We start from the raw sequence: 20,254 nt of genomic DNA on the forward strand, positions 1-20,254 counted from the left end.
TCTCGTATTTTACAGTGTAGTTATTGCTATTACGTTTATTTTGTCTTTACATGTAGGCCTGCTGCTGTACCTCGGATATGGCCGAATTTTTCTGACCACGATGGACAAGGAAATGAAGTAGGTGCCAATTAATGATTAGAACATTTTGCTTATTTTGTCTCCTATCTGTGTTAAGACAGAGGAATTAATATTCAGTGTTGGTACTATAGACACCGATAGAATATCAAACACAACTTGCAGTGGGTATAATGTGCAGCTTTTCCAACATCGACATATTGACATGTTCCATGTTAGCGTAATCGCTTGGCTCTTTGCTTTTATGATGCAAAGGAGGTTGAAGAGTGCTCGTATATAATGTACACATTCTATCCACAAATAGCCAGGAATAATGGAATAGTGTGGAAGTGTCGACCTCGGCGTTGGAAGCGCGATTATGTACAAGAACAGCCTTCGTTTAGGTGGCGAAAATATCCTACCTACCTGCTGGGTATCCTAAAAGTTTCGCACACACTCTTTGTTGTGTAATCTAATTTGTGAAAAAAAAAATAAGAAAGCACTTTAGAGGGCATCGTCCATGCAACTAAATACTAGTACTTCCTGATACAGCCTTGTATTTCCTTATTCTACAACTCTCACACGTTGCTCCATCACATCATGCACTTGATATCCTTCTTGTTCTCTAATCCTCAGCAAGTGTATTTCATTGCCCCGAGTTCTGTTCTCCTTTGTTATCATGTATCATTAGAAGACCACCTGTGTCCAACGTTTTGCTCGACAGCCTTCTAGAACTCAAAGTGTAGCCTACGTACGGCTATTGTGTGGAATACAGAACGACAGGGTTGGGTATTAAAATGTGCTATATTCATGGCATGATTATTTGATGTTATAATTACGTGGTTTTTTTTACTCCTTTAATAGACCAGTTTGCCAGTGTATATAAATCTAAGGAGATAATATATATATATATATATATATATATATATATATATACAAGTATATATATTTATATATTTATTTATATATATATATTATATCTTTTCTCTTTCTCTTTGATGACCAAGTTACAAATTAACAAAGTCAATAAGATTCATTCGGCGTTTTTGGATATGAAATGTCGTTCAACCTCAGGCAAGCCTCAGATGAGGGTATCCGTATGCATAAAATTTGGACATACGTGAGTAAACTTGTGATGTTTCTCGCATTCCTTGCACTAGGATGTTGCCAGCATTATTCGGCAGACAAATCGTACTTTTCAACTCAACGACACCATTGATAACAAGACAAATGGCACGGTGATGACACCAAAACCACCGGTAGTCCTACCGCAAACAACAAGAAAGGATGCAACATCGAAAAGTGTAGAGAAGGAAAATGTCGTGACGACTTCTATACAGAGTCAGGTGACCTCCAGTAACAATCAGGTGACTTCCAATACAGGTCAGATGACTTCCAGTCAAGTCCAGGCGGCGACCTGCAAGCGGCGCTACAATATAGCTTTCTTCAAGATGCACAAGTGCAGCAGCAGCACCGTTCAGAACATTCTGATGCGGTTCGGAGATAAGTATAACCTGGATTTTGTGCTGCCGTCGTCCGGAAACTATCTAGGCCACACATACTTCAGTAAGAAGGCTGCGATGAATTTCCCCGTGTCCGACTACAACATCCTCTGCCATCATACCCGCTTCAGCAAAGAAGGTACAATAATTGTATAATGAAGTCAGTTTTTTCCATATGTTTTGTTTGCATGTTATGTGTTCCTTAAGTCCTTCGTTGATACTACGTTTAAAATTAATTTGTTTCCAACAGATGTAGGTAAAATACAACAAAAAAAAAGAATTCCACAGAATATTTACGTTTTCAGGCACAATGCCAAGGTAGTCGACTCGCCTCCCCATCAGGAATCAGGGGAAATACTAAATTACCTTTCACACATCAGGTACTAGTCGAGGGCATACATTTATTTTGAAGAAATGTGGATCAATTTTTGTTTGCAACGGCGTAGCCAGGATTTCATCTTAGGGGGGGGGGGGGCGGTTAGTCTGCGAGGGAGCGAAGCGACCGAGCCCGAAGGAGCGGAGCGAGCGAGGGGGGGGGGGGGGGGAGGGGAGGGTGTGGGAGGGGGGTGTCCCCCCTCCCACGGTAAGAACTTTTTGCATTTTGATGTTGTAAATGGTGCAATTTGATGCATGTTTTTGCGCGTTTTATCGACGTGAAACAGTCCCACTTGTTTAAGGTTGCAGTTTATTTTGATGTAGATTATTATTGAACAATTTGCCTACAAAATGCTATAAGTTAAATACACTTCTTGTATTCTTTTCACTGAATATCATGAACGCGACTGAACCCGAGCGAGCGGAGCGAGTGAAGGGGGAGGGGAGGGTGTGGGAGGGGGGTCCCCCTCCCACGGTGAGAACTTTTTGCATTTTGATGTTGCAAATGGTGCGATTTGATGCATGTTTTGGCGTGTTTTAATGAGATGAAACAGTCCCACTTGTTTAAAGTTGCAGTATAATTTAGTGTAGATTATTATTGAACAATTTGCCTAAAAAATGGTATCATTTAAATAATCTTCTTGTATTACTTCTTTTCACTGAATATCATGAACGCGACTGAACCCGAGCGAGCGGAGCGAGCGGTGGGGGAGGGGAGGGTGTGGGAGGGGGTGTCCCCCTCCCACGGTAAGAACTTTTTGCATTTTGATGTTGCAAATGGTGCAATTAGATGCATGTTTTTGCGCGTTTTATCGACGTGAAACAGTCCCACTTGTTTAAGGTAGCAGTATATTTTAGTGTAGATTATTATTGAACAATTTGCCTATAAAATGGTATACGTTAAATACACTTTTTGTATTAATTCTTTTCACTGAATATCATGAACGCGACTGAACCCGAGCGAGCGGAGCGAGTGAAGGGGGAGGGGAGGGTGTGGGAGGGGGGTGTCCCCCACCCACGGTGAGAACTTTTTGCATTTTGATGTTGCAAATGGTGCAATTTGATGCATGTTTTTGCGTGTTTTAACGAGTTGAAACAGTCCCACTTGTTTAAGGTTGCAGTATATTTTGATGTAGATTATCATTGAACAATTTGCCTACAAAATGGTATAATTTGAATACACTTCTTGTATTAATTCTTTTCACTGAACATCATGAACGCGACTGAACCCGAGCGAGCAGAGCGAGCGAGGGGGGAGGGGAGGGGGTGTCCCCCCTCCCACGGTGAGAACTTTTTGCATTTTGATGTTGCAAATGGTGCAATTTGATGCATGTTTTTGCGCGTTTTATCGACGTGAAACAGTCCCACTTGTTTAAGGTTGCAGTATATTTTGATGTAGATTATCAATGAACAATTTGCCTATAAAATAATGCTATCATTTAAATACGCTTCTTGTATTACTTCTTTTCACTGAATATCATGAACGCGACTGAACCCGAGAGAGCGGAGAGAGCGAGGGGGGAGGGGAGGGTGTGGGAGGGGGTGTCCCCCTCCCACGGTAAGAACTTTTTGCATTTTGATGTTGCAAATGGTGCAATTAGATGCATGTTTTTGCGTGTTTTAACGAGATGAAACAGTCCCACTTGTTTAAAGTTGCAGCCATAATTTAGTGTAGATTATTACTGAACAATTTGCCTATAAAATGGTATCATCTAAATAATCTTCTTGTATTAATTCTTACACTGAATATCATGAACACTCTGTTCAGCAGTCAAACAGAAAAAGCATGCACACGAGGGTGTAGATAGGGGCATATCCCCTCCCACACGAAGGTGATTTTGCGTTTTCAGACCAGGGGGGCATTTCATCAACGAGTTCGTCGGAGTTTTCACCGACAAAGTTGCTATCAGCCAATCAGACGCAAGGATTTCATTAGCTTTTAACAGTTGTCAGTGTAAATCCTTGCGTCTGATTGGCTGATAGCAAATTTGTCGGTGAAAACCTCCGACGAACTCGTTGATGAAACGCCCCCCTGAAATTCAGCGATCTGTTGCAAATTTTTGGTGCAATACTTTTTATCGAAGTGATAAAATCACGGAATTTAGCTCTTATTCCGAATGTGCACCATCTGTGTGTATGTATAAAGTCTAGTGAGGTATATATAGAGGAAGGGGGATTCCTCCTCCCCCTCGCGGAGCTTTTGCGTTTTTAGAATTGAAATAAAGCGATCTGAGTATAGCCACAGTCTATACTTCTATGCATGGTGGAAGGGGGGGGGGGGCGGGGGCGGGTATCCCCCTCCCAAGCACGAGAGATTTTGCATATTTTGAATTGAAATTCAACGATCTGGTGCACACTTTGAGTGAAATATTCAAAAAATATCTTATTTGCTGAAAGGTTGCAAAGGAGGCCCGCTTCATGTGCATGCATATACAGTATACACGCATTTTTTTTCCGCCTCCCAAATCCCCGGTCCAAATCTTAGGGGGGGGGGGGGCGATCGCCCCCATCGCCCCCCCCCCCCCCCCCCCCTGGCTACGCCAGTGTTTGTTCGTATTCATATTGTTGTACTTTCATGTTATCGGGTATTGTTTTATATCTTTCTCATCTTGCGATGGCGGCTTAAGAGATCTATAAAACCGAAACGTGATTGCAGATATGTTATGACTTTTCAGCGGCTTGTCCAAATTTCTTCAAACTTCATTATGTGTTCACTTAATTTTTCTGCGTTGTTAACTAAATTCACAAAACTGTACGTTTGGCTGAAATTTCCGCTTAAGTCGAGCTCATTCAATGAAATTCCGCACCTAAATTGACAGTCTGATAAACAAACTAGAGAGGGGCCGTCAAAGGCGGCAGACCCACGCCTTGTACAAAGTCGGGGTAAACATAATGTGCATTCGGTCATCTACCAGAATTCGGTCACTTAATTGCCAGTGTGCTTTATCACCAGCCAGTGAGTTCTACCAAAGATCGTACACTGAAGTGTACGATCTTTGGGTCTACAGTCACAGTCATCACACGCAAATCACATCATTTCACATACGGTAACACTCACTCATAGCACACTGCAAAAAGTCCGGTGTTAAATAGTGAACACCGAGCTGGTGTTAAATTTTCGGTGCTCATTTATGGTGTTAAATTAACACCTCCGGGTGTCATTTCCAAATTTTAAACTGTTTTTTGAAGAGTTTCTTAGTAACTGCACTTCTTGTTGATCTTTAATTTAAACAAGACGATCAATAATTTTACGTTAAAATACTAGATTTTTGAAAAATGTGAAAATAAATTTACACCAAAGTAACACCAGCTGGTGTGGTCTCTTATTGAAGCTGGACGGGTGTTAAACCATTGATATTAACACCAACAAATATCAAATCAATACCATGTGGTGTCATTTTTGAATTAACACCAGTACAGTGTCAAAATAACACCAGGTACAGTGTCAAGTTGACACCACGAAGTGTCAGGTGAACACTTTTCAACACCATCACAGTGCATTTTTAACACCTGTGGGTGTGGTCCTTTATTGAAGTTTGATCGGTGTTAGATTTAACACCCGTGGTGTTAAATCTAACACCGATGTTTTTACAGTGCAGGAAAGTCCTTTAGTCTCCTCCAAAAATCCATCGAAAATCCCAAATACCACCGTCAAAAGTGCAGAATCAGAACTTTTCCAAGCGCGCGCGAATTAAGTCCAGTTTTAAGAGTATATTGTCTACGCGACGGGTCGCCGAAAAAGCGCTAAAAATCGAGAAATACGCCGTTTTCTTGCGGGATATTTTGCTCATAGCAAGCCAAGAGTGTGATGATAGCAAAGGTCGTATGAGTGTACGATCTTTGATGGTATCCACAAAAGCGCAAAAGAAAAAACAAATTTACGTACTCCCTAGGCAACTACAGGTACCCCTATGATTAGTGTCTACGGAAATTATTCAATGCAAGGGTTGAATGCAAATGTCTACTGCACCAGTATTCGGTCACCAACGAGCGCCGCAACGTCCCCGATGCAATTTTGCACCAACAGTGTAGAGCGCAATGCATTTTCAGCGGCCTTGCACACGCATTGACATTGAGCGCGCATATCGTGCAGTGTAACTGACCGAGCAAATGCTCCTCCAACGAAAAAAACAATCAATGTTAATTTGAAAAATCATCAAAATACGGGCCAGTCTGTGACGACGGAGAACGAACTTTCATAAATCTAGAAGGACATAGTCCCTCAAATAGGCCTTAACTTAAATTTCGGAATTCTTACAAACATTTGAGCAGCGAAGTCGGATCGTTTGGGAGTTTATGTGATCGTATGGTAGCGGAAAATCGCAAAGTGAGAAACGGGAAATTTTCGGAGTGGTCACTATATCATGGGGTCAAAACTTCAAGGTCACACAGAATTTGCAAGGGTCAACCGATTATCACCCAAATCTAATCGATTCTTTCCTGCCATTATCCAAACATCCCCTGAACATTTCGTGCAAATCCGTTTACCCGTTCTCTTGTTATCTTGTACACAAACAAAAACAAACAAACAAACAAACAAACAAACATACGGAACCCTTTACATAATCCCCTGCCGATTTTCATCGGCGTGGGTAATCACGTCAGACCAAAGTGAATTTGGCCTCAGGAGTGTGATTTTTATAGAGTTAAGGGAAACTTCGCGTCACATCCCTTTACATGCATGCAATTTTGTTCATTGTAACGAGCAATGATTTTTCAGTTCAGGCAAAGAGGCCGTTTCCCGTTTTGATGTTGTTGTTGAATCAGTTTGCCCAAATTAAATAAAATTTCTCTCTAGAGATGCACAAGGGTTCGTATAGAAATGACCGCATGGTTGCAGAATCAGATGATGCGTCTGTGAAAGTATAATGCCGCTCCATTTTCACGTCAAGACCTGTGCAATGCAAATGCGTGCTCACTTGTGGTGTGCTAAAAAATGGAATAAATTCACATCCACATTTTCTTAAGGAGCCACCCATAGATCCCTCCCGTCTAAAGGGGGGGGGGGGGAGGATAACTATTGACCCTTGTCTCTCCAGCTTGCAGCCCCCCCCCCCCCACCACTTTACTTTACGTTGCTTGATCTTTGCTAATGTGACCAAAATAATATATTATACTTTTTAATATTTTCAGTATTTATCTTTCGATTGCTACGATGCTCCCTTAAAAAGCCCCTCAAAAGCAAGTTTTCGTCGATGACAACACCTGTCAGTTGATACATAAGATAATATCTAAAACATGATTAACAAAAGACATTGGGGAATGATTTCCCCTATAGACTGAGAGAAACATGCATGTTTCCATGCAATGCCTGTTATTAATCATGTTAGTAATGGTGAAATATCTTTTGAGATAAAAGTGAGTTTTTTCCTCAAATTTACACGTACTTTGCATTTTTTGTTCTGATTCTGTAGGGATGAAATTCTGAGTGGCAAAATGAGCCAAGGATTGATGGGTGAAAAAATCCTGCGTAGTATGACATGAGTCACTCAGCGGTAATAACATCCACATGAATTCTCTAAAAAAACAATTTTCAAAGCCCAAAGGTACAAGCTACATGTACACGTGTATACGTAACATTTTTTTAGTTTAAAAAAAAATCTGAGCTACGATGTACAGCTGTACAGCTGTACATGATTCTTCATGTTACCAGTATAATCTGATAAAGTCTGAAAATTGAGTGCTTTTAAAAAGTGGATAATCGTCCTGATCACTTGGGCATCCACACAAAACCGTACTGTGTACGCTGCTTGCGTCAACACCCAGGGCAGACGCAATGGTAGCTATCAGAACTCTGATTTCACCATCTGTTGCCAACATGCTGTCAACAATTTCCTTTTGAATATCAGTTTCCTTGTTCCGGTGGTACATATTAACTTATTAACATACATGTACCTGTGGCAACCTTCTAGAAGCAGTGCCATAAAGGTCACGTACACATTACTGCACATTTTTCTTATCATCGTTTCACAACATGCACCATGGGTCTTCAAGTCATCTGCCAGCCACTAGAACATTGTATCTAAATCTCTTGCAGCAGACTTTACAACATGTCTTATATTTTGCTTGTCCGGCAACTGATTTACCCACACATTATTGCGAAGACCAAAGTTTTTGATGATACCGCTACGCACATCTCTGGTTGCAGTGGCTGTCAGGGCAACAGCGGGACTGACGACTTGAGTTTCGATCGTAATTCACCCAATTTTCCATACGCTGCTCGAAATGCTTTGGTGTCTCCAGATGCGGTCCCCCTATTTGGAAAAAAAAAACCCAGTAAGATTTAAAAAAAAAAATACATTGCACATAAGTGATTTTAATAATGCCTGCAGTCTCTACAATGCATATCGCATAGCCATAAGACTGCATAATTTTAATCTATAGATGAACAAGTATGAGTACATTTGCATACTGAAACATGTTCCTATTTGAGTTTTTTTCTCAATGTACATGCACATCAAGAATTAGTCTGTGGGCCACAGCAGGTGTCTCGATCGCTCCTCTGTGTAGAGGAGCAAAGCCGACGAGACACAGGCTGTGGCTCACAGACTAAAGCTATGAAAAGGCAGTAGGCCTCTGTGTAATTGCATTTGTATGCGAGAAAGTTACAGTAGTTACTATACTGTACAAAACAATTAAACCAGTGCAGTTACGGTGTTAACAATGTATCACAATTACACAGAATTTAACTCAGTACACCTAGGAACACTCACAAGAGTAGTACTGTAGTAGAAACCTGACATGTGTTTACCCTACCCGGCCCAGAGAGGCCAGACATAACTACAATTAATAGTTTTACAATCATTTTTTTGTTGTTCAACAAGGGGCCTACAGTTACAGTTTGTAATTCAAGACAAGAGACACGTAATGAAAGTTGCCTTGACGAATCATTTTTAGAAACTGGATAGATCTAAATGATTAGCTTACCCAATGTTACCGCTAGGCCGCTTGAGTCTTTGACTTTGTCATGCAGGCCAAGCAAGATCCGTAAAGGCATGACAACAAGAGCCACAGCTTTCGGAGAGTCTGGTCCATCATGTAGATCTAGTTTGCGAAGAATATCAACGCATAACGGTGCAGCTTGGAAGTTGGAACACCACACTATTGCCGAAACCAGTCGGCAGGGCCAGGAGATAAACAAATCATGACCACGCACGGATAAACGAGTTAGTGTAGTAGGGACTTCTAAGTTCTGGTTCTGCTGCTGCTCCCCGAAACCGTCAACGAATCCAAGCTTCTCAGTAGCACATTGCATTGAATGCTCTTCTCATTATCACTGTCAGAAAAGTGACGCGGAGACGCTGATGTTGACATCCATTGATCATGTAAACAAGATTTGGAGGAAATACTTAAAATGCTGCACAGATTTTGGTCGGAAAACGCAAGACTCGGAATCAATACGAAAAGCACACTGCACAAGCTTTATGCTGTTCACGCGATCCGGGGGATCCCCGATCGAGAAGTAAAAGCCATCTCGAAATTGACATGTACAATAGGTCACGATACTTTAAATAAGCGAATATCTTTTCTATACGTATTTATCAATTTTTCATTTGTAATTTCTAAATTATTATTTTTTTTGGTCAAAAAATAGATTTAAAATGTTGATAATTGTGATATTTATAATTTAATTTATAACAGTTATGGGAACGAGTAGAAGTTAGTCTTAATCTTACGCACGGTTTATGCACTTTCTAATTTCATTCTCCTCTTATGATCTCTAAGATATATTATTTGAGCAATTTTTAATTATAAAAAAATAATTTTGAAATTCCATTCATATATCATGAGATTAATACAAATATTGGCGTAAAATACGTATGTTATATTGCTAAATGCAATGTACCTGTTTGCAATAAGACTACAAGATTAGAGATCGATCGACTTTTTTCGATCCCGCAAATTGCCTGCTGGACGCGATCTCATCGACCAATCAGGATGCTCGAAATGAATGAGGGGGTGGGGGTGGGGCCAATTTTTTCCGAAATATTTCGGGGAGACTTGGCAAATAGTAGAGCGGGTAAGCCCTCAAAATCACGAGAATTGTGCAAAATTTGACTAAAGCATGAAACTTTCACCAGTGTTAGTACATACCATAAGATTTATTTTGAGATCGGGAGGTAAGTCATATTTGACCTCTGATGACCTTCAGAGGTCAATGAACTTTAGATATCAGACTATTGATGTTTGGAGACATTTGTGAATGATAGATGTGGTTATGTTGCACTAAGCATACATGTATACTACAGAGAAATCATTTTCTGATTCAACAGAGCATTGACAGGTTTCAACCTTTGACCTCTGATGACCTCCAGAGGTCAATGAACTTTAAATACCAGAATATCGATGTTTTGCGACATTTGTGAATGATATATGTGGTTATGATGCACTAAATATGCATCTATACTTCAGGAAAACCATTTTCTGATTCCACAGAGCATTGACAAGGTTTGAACCTTTGACCTCTGATGACCTTTAGAGGTCGATGACCTCAAAATATCTAATATTGATCTGTATGTCATTGGTTAATGGTAACATTGTTAAGACTGAAGTGCAAAACAAGCATATCTTTCTTACAGTGAAATTGTCTTCATATTCTAAAGAGCAGACAGGTTTCTACCTTTGACCTCTGATGACCTTGAAAGGTCAATGACCTCAGAATATCAGAATATTGAACGATGACATCATTGGTTGGTGATATACATGGTAAAGATGTGCAAAACAAGCGTATTTGTTTTACAATGACATTGCTTCATATTCCAAGCCACACAGACGAGTTTCTGCCTTTGACCTCTGATGATCTCGAGAGGTCATTGACCTCAAAGTATCAGAATAGTTTGGCATCATTGATTAATGGTAAACATGATGATGTTCTAGAGATCATTCGTAGGCCCTGCTTATTAACGAGCCATTACCTTTCACCTATGAAAATCACACAAGGTCAAAGATCTCAAATGAAATGTGACGATATTAATATTGATATTGCGATAGTTAATAGTTAATTGTTTATAATGTAGGGCTTACAAACCATGCATTTCTGTGACCAAAAAAGTGGCTGCTCATTCCGCAGAACCTTTCAGGTAATTATCTACATCGGGTGTGTGCACATGCAGAGCAGGGGTGTCGATCTGTTTTCAGGTGGGGGGGGGAACTTGGAAAATACGTGTGAGCATAAGTCCATGGTGCAAAGGAGTGGAGCGGAGGGGGAGGGTATGGGTCGGGGATTGGATTTTTGCAGTTTTAGACCTGAAATCAGTGATTTAGTGCAGCTTTTGTTGGAGAGGGTAGGGTATTCCACTACCATTCGAGAGAGCTCTTGATTTTTAAGAAATGAAATTCAACGATCTGGCACACATGTACTTTTGAAGGAATGTCTCGAAATTTGTATCAGAGAGGTGTCGTAAGTCAGCCATCGATGGAGGGAGACGATTCGAGGGAAGGATGTGGGTGGAGGTATCCCCCCCCTCCCACATTATGGAGCTTTTGCATTCTTTTGTTTTCAATTTAATGATCTCGTGCCACTCTGGGTTGAACTATCCTTTTGAAAAAAAAAAAATGTCCATCCCCAAATGTGTAGCCATAATCAGTGCATGGAGGGGAGGTTGATATAGCAAGAGGAGGGTATGAAAGGGCTGTCCCCCAACCCTTCCCATGCGAGGAAACATTTGCATTAAAAATAGAAATTAAAAAAACAAAACTTGTGTACACATTTATGATGGAATATTTGGGAGATTATCAGTAAAAGGAGTGTACTGAATCTAAGGGTAGAAACCGGGACAATTTTCTGTCTAAAAAGCAAAAAGCAAAATAAAACAAAGTCCACATCTCAGAATTTATTGGAGTGGGGGTCAACTATCCCTGCCACCACCCCATCCCTCCTCCAAACTGAAGCCCCGGTATGTGCATGTGTTTTATTCCACTTGTTGAAAAGAAGAGAGAACTAAAGAAACAATATTGTTCAGTGGTCGCTCTCCCAGTCATGTAGTTATTGTTTATCAATACCGTGATTTCCTTCACCTGTTTACCTTAAGATGATGTTGACCTGGTATTTGCTTTGCACATTTTTACATATATTTCTTTTTTAGTATTCTCGTTTATATTTTGATGTAAAAGTTGTTCACTTTGCCATGATCTTATTTGTACATGTAGAAAAAATAATGTAAGACTGAAAATGAAATTGACACATTACTTAATGACTGACATGATGCATATAGTGTGTATTTCTATAGCAATAAAAGTGAGCAACTCAAAGGGCGTGTACTCATTTCACATGAACATTAGCGATTATCCTCTGACCTCTGGAGGATATTGAAAGATATGCATCAAAATGTAAGAATGTTGATGTCTGGTCTCATTGGTTTGTAATGGCCAGCTGTTTATGAAATAATATTATACCAGAAAAATGCATTCTGTGTGTGTGTGTGTTTGTCCAAAATTGTATGCAGAGCATTCCACACATTGTTTTGACTTCCATCTAGGACAATGAGAGGTTATTTTTATTTTCTAAACTACACTGTAATATCAAAATCTATTGAAAAAAAATGGTGGTGGCTGGGTCTAACACATTATCATGTTCTTATGTGTAGGAGATGCATGCCCGGTGGTCAAAACAAACATAAAAAACAGATATCTCAGACCTAATTGTTATAACAAAGCATCATATCCTCATAGACCCAACCCAACCCTCTACGCCCAGACAATTCAAACCACCCCAAGGACTTACTTGGAGCTTTAGAATATCCTTTGCCAACAGAGACATCCGAACCTTTGCAGTGCCGACTAAGATCTACCCCGGTACCATGGAACTGATTGGTATTGGCTCTGCATCATTGACAGCAGATCTATTTTTCTCTTCTCTTTCTTCTTCTTCTTCTTCTTCTTCTTCTTCTTCTTCTTCTTCTTCTTCACTATACTGTGTAATCTTGTAATATTTTGCCATGGAGCCTTTTTCTAATTGGTTAATAAGGTCTCCTAAGATCTATATGCAGCAACAAAAAAAACAACAACAACAAGAAGCAAACAAAAACAGAAACAAAAAGACAGACATATGTATCTTTAATAGCAGAGCTGAATATTGAGTATCTCTCTCCTGAAGTGTTTTAAAGAGATACAAGAGACAGTTGCCTAGGGTAGCGATGAAAAAAAAAAAAAAAAAAAAAAAAAAAAAACCTTTGGGAGAAAGCCTACTTTATGTTCTTGCAAAGGATGCCTGGCATTTCTGGTCATTGGCCTTTTTTGAAGAATGCAGCAATGGAGCCACAACTTCCTGCGGAGTGGATATTGGGGCGTTCTTCATGCAGAACATCATCGCAGAATTTGCATGTGCTGTACTTTCTTACAGGGATTGCCATTGTAGTTTTTCTTTTTCTTTTTTTTAAGTGTGGCTGTAACACTGCTTGTTTTGTATGTGATGGTCATTGCAGCTGAAGAGTGCATATCTTCACTAGTTCATTCCAAACTTCATGATGTGACTTTTGCTTGGGTGAATGGATCCCAGATGATTCATGCATATTCCAGGACAGTCCTGAGCAGTGTGGAGTAGCAAAGCACCTGAACTTTATGATAATTATCTTCGGCTGGAAAAAGTCTTTGGTTGAAGTATAGCCTTTTTAAACTGCTGTGGCGATGTGATTCCAGCTGAGCCCCCTATATGGGAGCAGACTCCAAAATATTTTGCACAATCCGCTTTCTCCATGGTTTGCCATAAATGCTTATCTATTCCCTGGGTATAAAGGTCTCCAATGGCAATAAGCTAGTTGCAAAACACAGGATTGCCTCATATGGAATGCATGTCACAGTATGTCGAAGTTTTCAAGATCATCCAACGTCAAGGTATGATTTGTACATGATTAAGCATTAAGATAAACCAATGAAGCCAAACATCAATGTAGGTAAGCCTACACAAATTCTGATATTCTAAAAGGTCAGTGACCTCTCATTGTCCTGAGAGGTCAAAGTTGGATATAATACACAGGGTAATGACTAATGTTCCATGGAATGACAAGATTCTTCTATTATAGCATAAATGATAACAGCATAATGCATGATTGTACATGTACATCGCAGTGGCTGATCCAGAGGGGGGCGCAAGAGGCGAATTACGCCCCCATTATTTATCGGTTAAAAACAAACGAAATAAAAAGAAAAAAATCAAATGAAACCCGGAAGTGGCACCAGAAATATCAGTTGCGTCCCTCCCCCCCCACCTTTACAGAATTCCTGGATCCGCCCCTGCATTGGGTATAAGTTGACCATTGACTATACATGAAATACCAATATTCTGATATTTTGAGGTCATTGAAATGTCACAGTCCTCAGAGGCCACAAAGGTAGAGACGCGTGAGTAATTTCTCTTGCTCTGTGGAATAGGAAAACCATTCAATTGTAATGCAAATGAATATGACATCTTAATCATGTTTATCATCAACCAGTTGCACCAAACATCAATGTTCTGGTTTTTTGAGGTCAATGACCTCATCATAAGTCATCTGAGGTCATCAGAGGTCAAAGGTAAAAACCTGGCTTCAAAGACTCTGTGGAACATTGAGGCAATTCCACTTACACAAATTAGTTTTTAGTACACAATTACCGTGTATCAGTAACAGGTGACGCATTGAAATATCTATTTTCTGACATTATTTGAGGTCATTGACCTATGGAGGTTATCAGAGGTCAAAGGCAGAAACCTTTCAAGGCTCTGTGGAACATGAGGACAATTCCACTGTAACAAAATTAGTTTTAGTACACCATTACGATGTTAATCATTAACCAATGACGCCAAATATCAATTTTCTGACATTTTGAGGTCATTGACCTCTCAAGGCCATCAGAGGTGAAAGGTAGAAACCTGTCAAGGCTCTGTTGAACATGAAGACAATTTCACCGTGACAAAAATTAAGTTTTAGTACATTATTACTGTGTTTATCAGTAACTAATGATGCAAAATATCAATTTTCTTACATTTTGAGGTCATTGACCTCTGGAGGTCATCAGAGGTCAATTCAGACTTACCTCCCGATCTTAAAATTAATCCTTTAGCACGTACTGCCAATGGTGAAAGTTTCATGCTTTAGTCAAATTTTGCACAATTCTTCGGCTTATCTGCTCTACTAAAACCAGACTGGACTGTTTTGGAGGTCGAGATGCGTGCGTGCGCGGTAAATGATCACACAAAACAGTCCAGGCAGTGGACTATAAACGGACATGTATTTGGTGTGTGTGTGTGTGTGTGTGTGTGTGCGCGCGCGCGAATGGGGGCTTGTGTTGTTATTATAAAAAAGAAAACATAATTTCAATTTGTTCTATTTTTCAAGGAAGTATTTTCTTTATATCATATTTGCAATATTCTGTCCTACTATGGTATTATTTATTAATTAATCAAAAAGATGTATTCACTTCGTGAAATTGGCATCTCCATAAGGACATTCCACTAGCAGCATTGGAAAATAATACAAATGAGAAGGAAGCGTGCATTACTGTCAAGGTATCCTGGGCAACGACTCAGACCTATTGGAGTGTTTTAATTTTTTTTTTTCCATATACGTTTTGCATTAATTTCGTCAGAGAAAATTTCGTAGTCGGATGGTGAGCAACAATAATTAGTGCTCATCGCCCATCGTATTATTTTCTTTCTTTTTGCATCAAGAAGTACACTGTATTAGATCGGCTTCAGGTGCAGAAAAAAAATAGAGAAATAAGTATGCTTTTTGATTTTGTTGGCTACCTACTTTGAAACCACTGAATTTTCATTGATGCCCAGCAATCACGCAAAGACCTAGTCCATGTATTGATTCCTTTTGAGGTGTTTTGTTGTTGTTCACGAGCTAGCGATGTACATTAATCACGATTAACAGCTCAAAACTCATTAATCTTCATTCTCCATTCACACTCAAGGGTTCTCATCGGTGATGAAAAATGACGCTCTCTACGTGACAATTCTGCGCGACCCTGCAACGATGTTCGAATCCACCTTCACATACATGAATTATCCCCAGCGCTATCACCTCGCCGGCCCCAGCGCTCTGGCGACGTTTCTGAAGAGCCCCTTCAGGTATTACCAAAGCAGCTCAGGTAAAGACCACGTGAAGGACTCCATGCTGTTCGACCTTGGCCTCGGGATGGAGTTTAAATTTGACCAAGCTGCCATCGACAAGAAAATTGAGCTCACCAGCAGAGATTTCGACCTGGTGATGATGACAGAGTATTTACCTGAGTCACTCATCTTGCTCAAGGATATAATGTGCTGGGACTTCGAGGATATCACGTACTTCAAAATGAACGCGCGCAGCAAATCCCAGATCCCAAAGATCTCGGAGACGATGGTAAAGCAGATCAGAGAGTGGAACAAAGGCGATGGTCTCTTATATGATCACTTCAACAGGACGTTTTGGGAGAAAGTTAGGGCATTCGGCGAGGAGCGCATGCGAAAGGAGGTCGACCAGCTGGAAGAGATGAACCGCGAGTTGAGAGACAGGTGCATTGGTCAGGTGGTGGTCAACGATCCCCAGGTCTGGCACCCTGCAGGGGTCAAGGTGGAAAGTTTTAAGTTGAAGCCGTCTGCAGCCAATGACAGAATGTGCAAAGCAATGGCCAAGCCTGCGTTGCTGATGACCGGTTACATTCGCCAAAAACAGATCGCCAGATACTACGGGGTTGCTCCACCGACGCTTTGATGACAACACATTGTTTTTAACTGTTGCTCGTTTGTTTGCTTGTAGGCTCTTATGGTTCAAGGCCTGCTCCTCCTTTCCTTTAAGTCCATCTTTGTCGGAATAATAATGCCCTACCTTCCATGCTTACACGTGAACATTGATACATCTGTTGTGTTGCTGTGGTATGGTAATACTAGGCTGGGAGATGGGGGGGGGGGCAGTTGTTCCCCTAATAATTCCCAACAAAATGTGTGTTTTTATTTTCGTATTATTTTATAGAAAACTGTCCAAGTAAATAATCCAAAGTGTGTACCAGATATCTGAATTTCAATTTTAAAAATGCAAAAGCCCTCTCTCCTGGGACTGGCATACCTGTTTCTACACCCCTTTTGGCCCTTTCCCATAGATTTACATTTTTAGATCGACAGATTTCAGAATGATTCATCAAAAGTGTGTTCCAGATCTGTCACTTCACTTCACGTTAAAGAAATGCAAAAGTTCTGTCTGGTGGGAAAGGATACATCTTTTCAATTAACCCTTTCCCTGCTTTGGTTTCCCACCACTACTTTAGTAAACTTTTGGGATTGATAGCTCCCAAATTCCATCAAAAATGTGTTTACGAGATATTGCAAAAGCTCTCTCGAATGTAGGTTCCTCCCATTCCCGAAATGAGGAAAACTTTCTTGCTTTTCTGAGAGAAACCTGTCGCAATATTTCACCCATTGTGCATCAGATCATTGAATTTCAATTCTGAAAAAGCAGAGTAAGGTCCCTTTCCATACACTTATTACATTGGGGGGATGGGGGTGGGTGACAAATTTGAAAATATTTCATCAAAACGTATGCAGCATAGCATTCACTTCAATTCAAATATATTCCAAAGTTCTCTCATCCTCATTTGATATGCCTACCCCCCACCCCTCGGTTTACTCGCTTCCTTTCCATAGATTAAGACTCTGCACTTTGAGAGTGGGGATTGACGATATTGCATCAGATCGTTCTTGTTCATTCAATTTCAATTCTAAAAATGGAAAACAAAAACCTTCTTGTGGAAGGGAATATCCCCCCAACTTCGATTATCACTTAGTATTAGGCCTACACAGTGATGTTGCACACGCGGAAGAAGAGCTGAGATACCGCGATTAGTCATTCATTTGTCTGTGAATATTTATTTTTCTTACTCGTTTGATAAAAAAAAAAAAACAATTCCCCAAAAGTATGCACCAGATCGCTGAATTTCCGATCTTATAATGCAAAATCGTATCTCCTTCGGGTGGGAAGGGAGATAGTATACCCCCTCCCACCCCCCCCCCCCCCCCGGCTCAGTCGCTCCGCACTTTCGACTGATATGCCTACTCCAAGGTTTGCCCCACCCCCCCCCCCCCCACCCCTACGCCATCGTGAAACAGATCAACAACTTTCGTATGACTGTCGTTGATCTTTTTACAAGGACAATGTAACTCGCTCCCTAGACAAGAAAAAAAAAAGTTAAGTGGAGACCTCCAAAAAGAAGCTATTTTTAGTATTTGGTAAATATTATTGAGTTTGATCACTCTTTTAAAGCAAAACGTCGAGCTTGTACCTTGACGACAGCTCATGTGTAAAAAAACTATTACGTGTATTGCCTTATCAACGATTCGTGGTATCGCGTACAGCACCACATTCTTTATGATGTAAGAAGCTTTTCGCCAAAAACTCTAGCCCATTTCTCTTTTGTAAACTTTCTCATACCGCGGGACTCACGCTTACGTAAACTGCATGATTTTAGATGTGATACTCTGAATACCCCCAACTGATCCGTGAAATATACTTCCAAATTTATTTGCCTTGATGTTTTTGAAAGATTTCCCAGCAGATTTTGTTTGTGATTGACTGACATATTTAATGCATGTGACAAGACCACATCTTTTTTTCTTCTTTTTTTACTCCACTTCTCTTGTAAATCAACGAAACACACTGTGCGGTGATTGTTCTGTCTTTCTTTTGTTTTGTTTTGTTTTTCAGATTGTTTCATGCCTGTTCGCAAACTGGGTGACTTATTTAGCAAATAATATTATAGCAAAGAGGTAGGAAGTACAAGTAAATGTATAGTGACTCGTCGCGGCAGAGTCTCGACGCGGAATGACGTCGAGACTCCTGAAGAAGGTGGATGGAAGCCACCGAAAATTTGAGTTGCTCAATAAACTCTATATTGGCGAAATATTGCATTGCCGGTTTATTCTTCGTTACATTGGAGCCAATACGTGAATTCGCAACATGTTTATATATATATCTATATATATATATATATATATATATAATAGCAATAATAAAGTCACAACAGAGGAATGCAGGGAATGCATTAATAGCCAATCTTGATTTAATGAATAATCCGAATTTTCGAGGAACCTTCCTCTTCTTCAGGGATGACAGTGCGAATATTCACAATGATTATTAAGAGTGAGGTGTTACTTCCCTGCTAGCGCGCGCAATATGTGTAACCAAAACAAAAAAAAAATAATAGATAATAACAACAAACGCATGTTGTGCGCTTATGAGTGTCATACTCTACGTCATAATAGATAAGACGTCACACTAGGATTGCGCGCGCTGCACAAAAAGATCATGAGACAATAATAGCAATAATAGAAACGTCATAAAGGCAATGAAGTTAACATGATACAATGAAGGTGCCAATGGATTTTCACAGTGATATGTCAATATCCCACCAGCGCGCGTAGTCTCAGTGTAACCAAAACAAAGGATAACAAATGATAACAATAAACGCATGCTGAGTTGCGCGAATATATGAGTGCCATACTGTGCGTTATAACAGAGAAGACGTCACACTGAGATGGCACGCGCTGCACAAAGGAGACAATAATTATGAACGATAATAGAAACGTCATAATGGCAATGAAGTGATACAATCTGTCAAGTGCTTGTACGCATTATATAGAGAGGAGAGACGAGAGAGCAAAAAAGTAGGAAAGGAGGGAATAAGGAGAGAAGAAAGAAGGACACAAGAAAAAAATGCCATAATATACATGAGGTACACTTACTCGTAACACATCAAGACTGCGCAAGTTGTCTAGTACCAGAAAAATAAATTGAAGACCTCTACAAGGGTGAAATTATCAATAGCGGAGTAGCAACTAAAATTAGTTATCGGAAGAAAGTGTATGGGCTGAGCCAGGAGAGATCTTTGTTCATGCCTGTTTCAAAACTGCGGCTCCGAACAATTGATCGCAGTTCTGCCCACTTCCTGTCCTCGGCCGATTTGTAACCCCCGCCAAAGATGCAGACTTTCAAGTCTTTCATCGAATGACGGGGGTCACTGAAGTGGTTCGCCACTGGAGTATCTTTACGCTTCAGGATTGAGCTTTTGTGGTTATTAAACCTCATGCGGAACTTCGTGCTTGTCTCACCTATATATGACACCCCTGGGCATTTAGTGCACATAATACAGTAAAGCACATTGCTAGAGTCGCATGTGTGGTCCGGTGGTTTGATTCTGAGTGACGGAGAGATTTGCACCACCGTTTCTGTCACCAGATGGTTACAAATTTGACATCGTGGTTTGTCGCACCTCTTGTTACCTTTTGGGGTTGCAGGTTTTGGTAACTCACTCCGCACCAGAAGTGATCTCAAGTTGGGCGGTTGTCTTTGGGAGTGTAGAGGTGGTTCCCCCAA

General features: G+C 40.4%; 1 protein-coding gene across 1 annotated transcript; it reads left to right on the top strand.

Moving 5' to 3' along the window:
- The first annotated feature begins 1,341 nt into the window (after positions 1 to 1,341).
- On the top strand, positions 1,342 to 16,603 carry LOC139720214 (galactosylceramide sulfotransferase-like). Its single transcript, XM_071631576.1, has 3 exons — positions 1,342 to 1,356; positions 1,395 to 1,695; positions 15,825 to 16,603. The coding sequence occupies exons 1-3, from the start codon at positions 1,342 to 1,344 to the stop codon at positions 16,601 to 16,603; spliced, it is 1,095 nt and encodes a 364-aa protein (XP_071487677.1).
- Positions 16,604 to 20,254: the final 3,651 nt, after the last annotated feature.

The sequence above is a fragment of the Diadema antillarum genome, unplaced genomic scaffold (assembly GCF_040938485.1).
Source record: "Diadema antillarum isolate AM-2024a unplaced genomic scaffold, OU_Dant_1.0 scf00000123, whole genome shotgun sequence".
NCBI classification, from domain to species: Eukaryota; Metazoa; Echinodermata; class Echinoidea; order Diadematoida; family Diadematidae; genus Diadema; species Diadema antillarum.

What these genes read in the sequence shown, in the direction of transcription:
- LOC139720214 (XM_071631576.1), top strand. An exon ending in TACCCGCTTCAGCAAAGAAG is followed by an intron (nt 1,696 to 15,824) that starts GTACAATAATTG and finishes TTCACACTCAAG; the next exon opens with GGTTCTCATCGGTGATGAAA.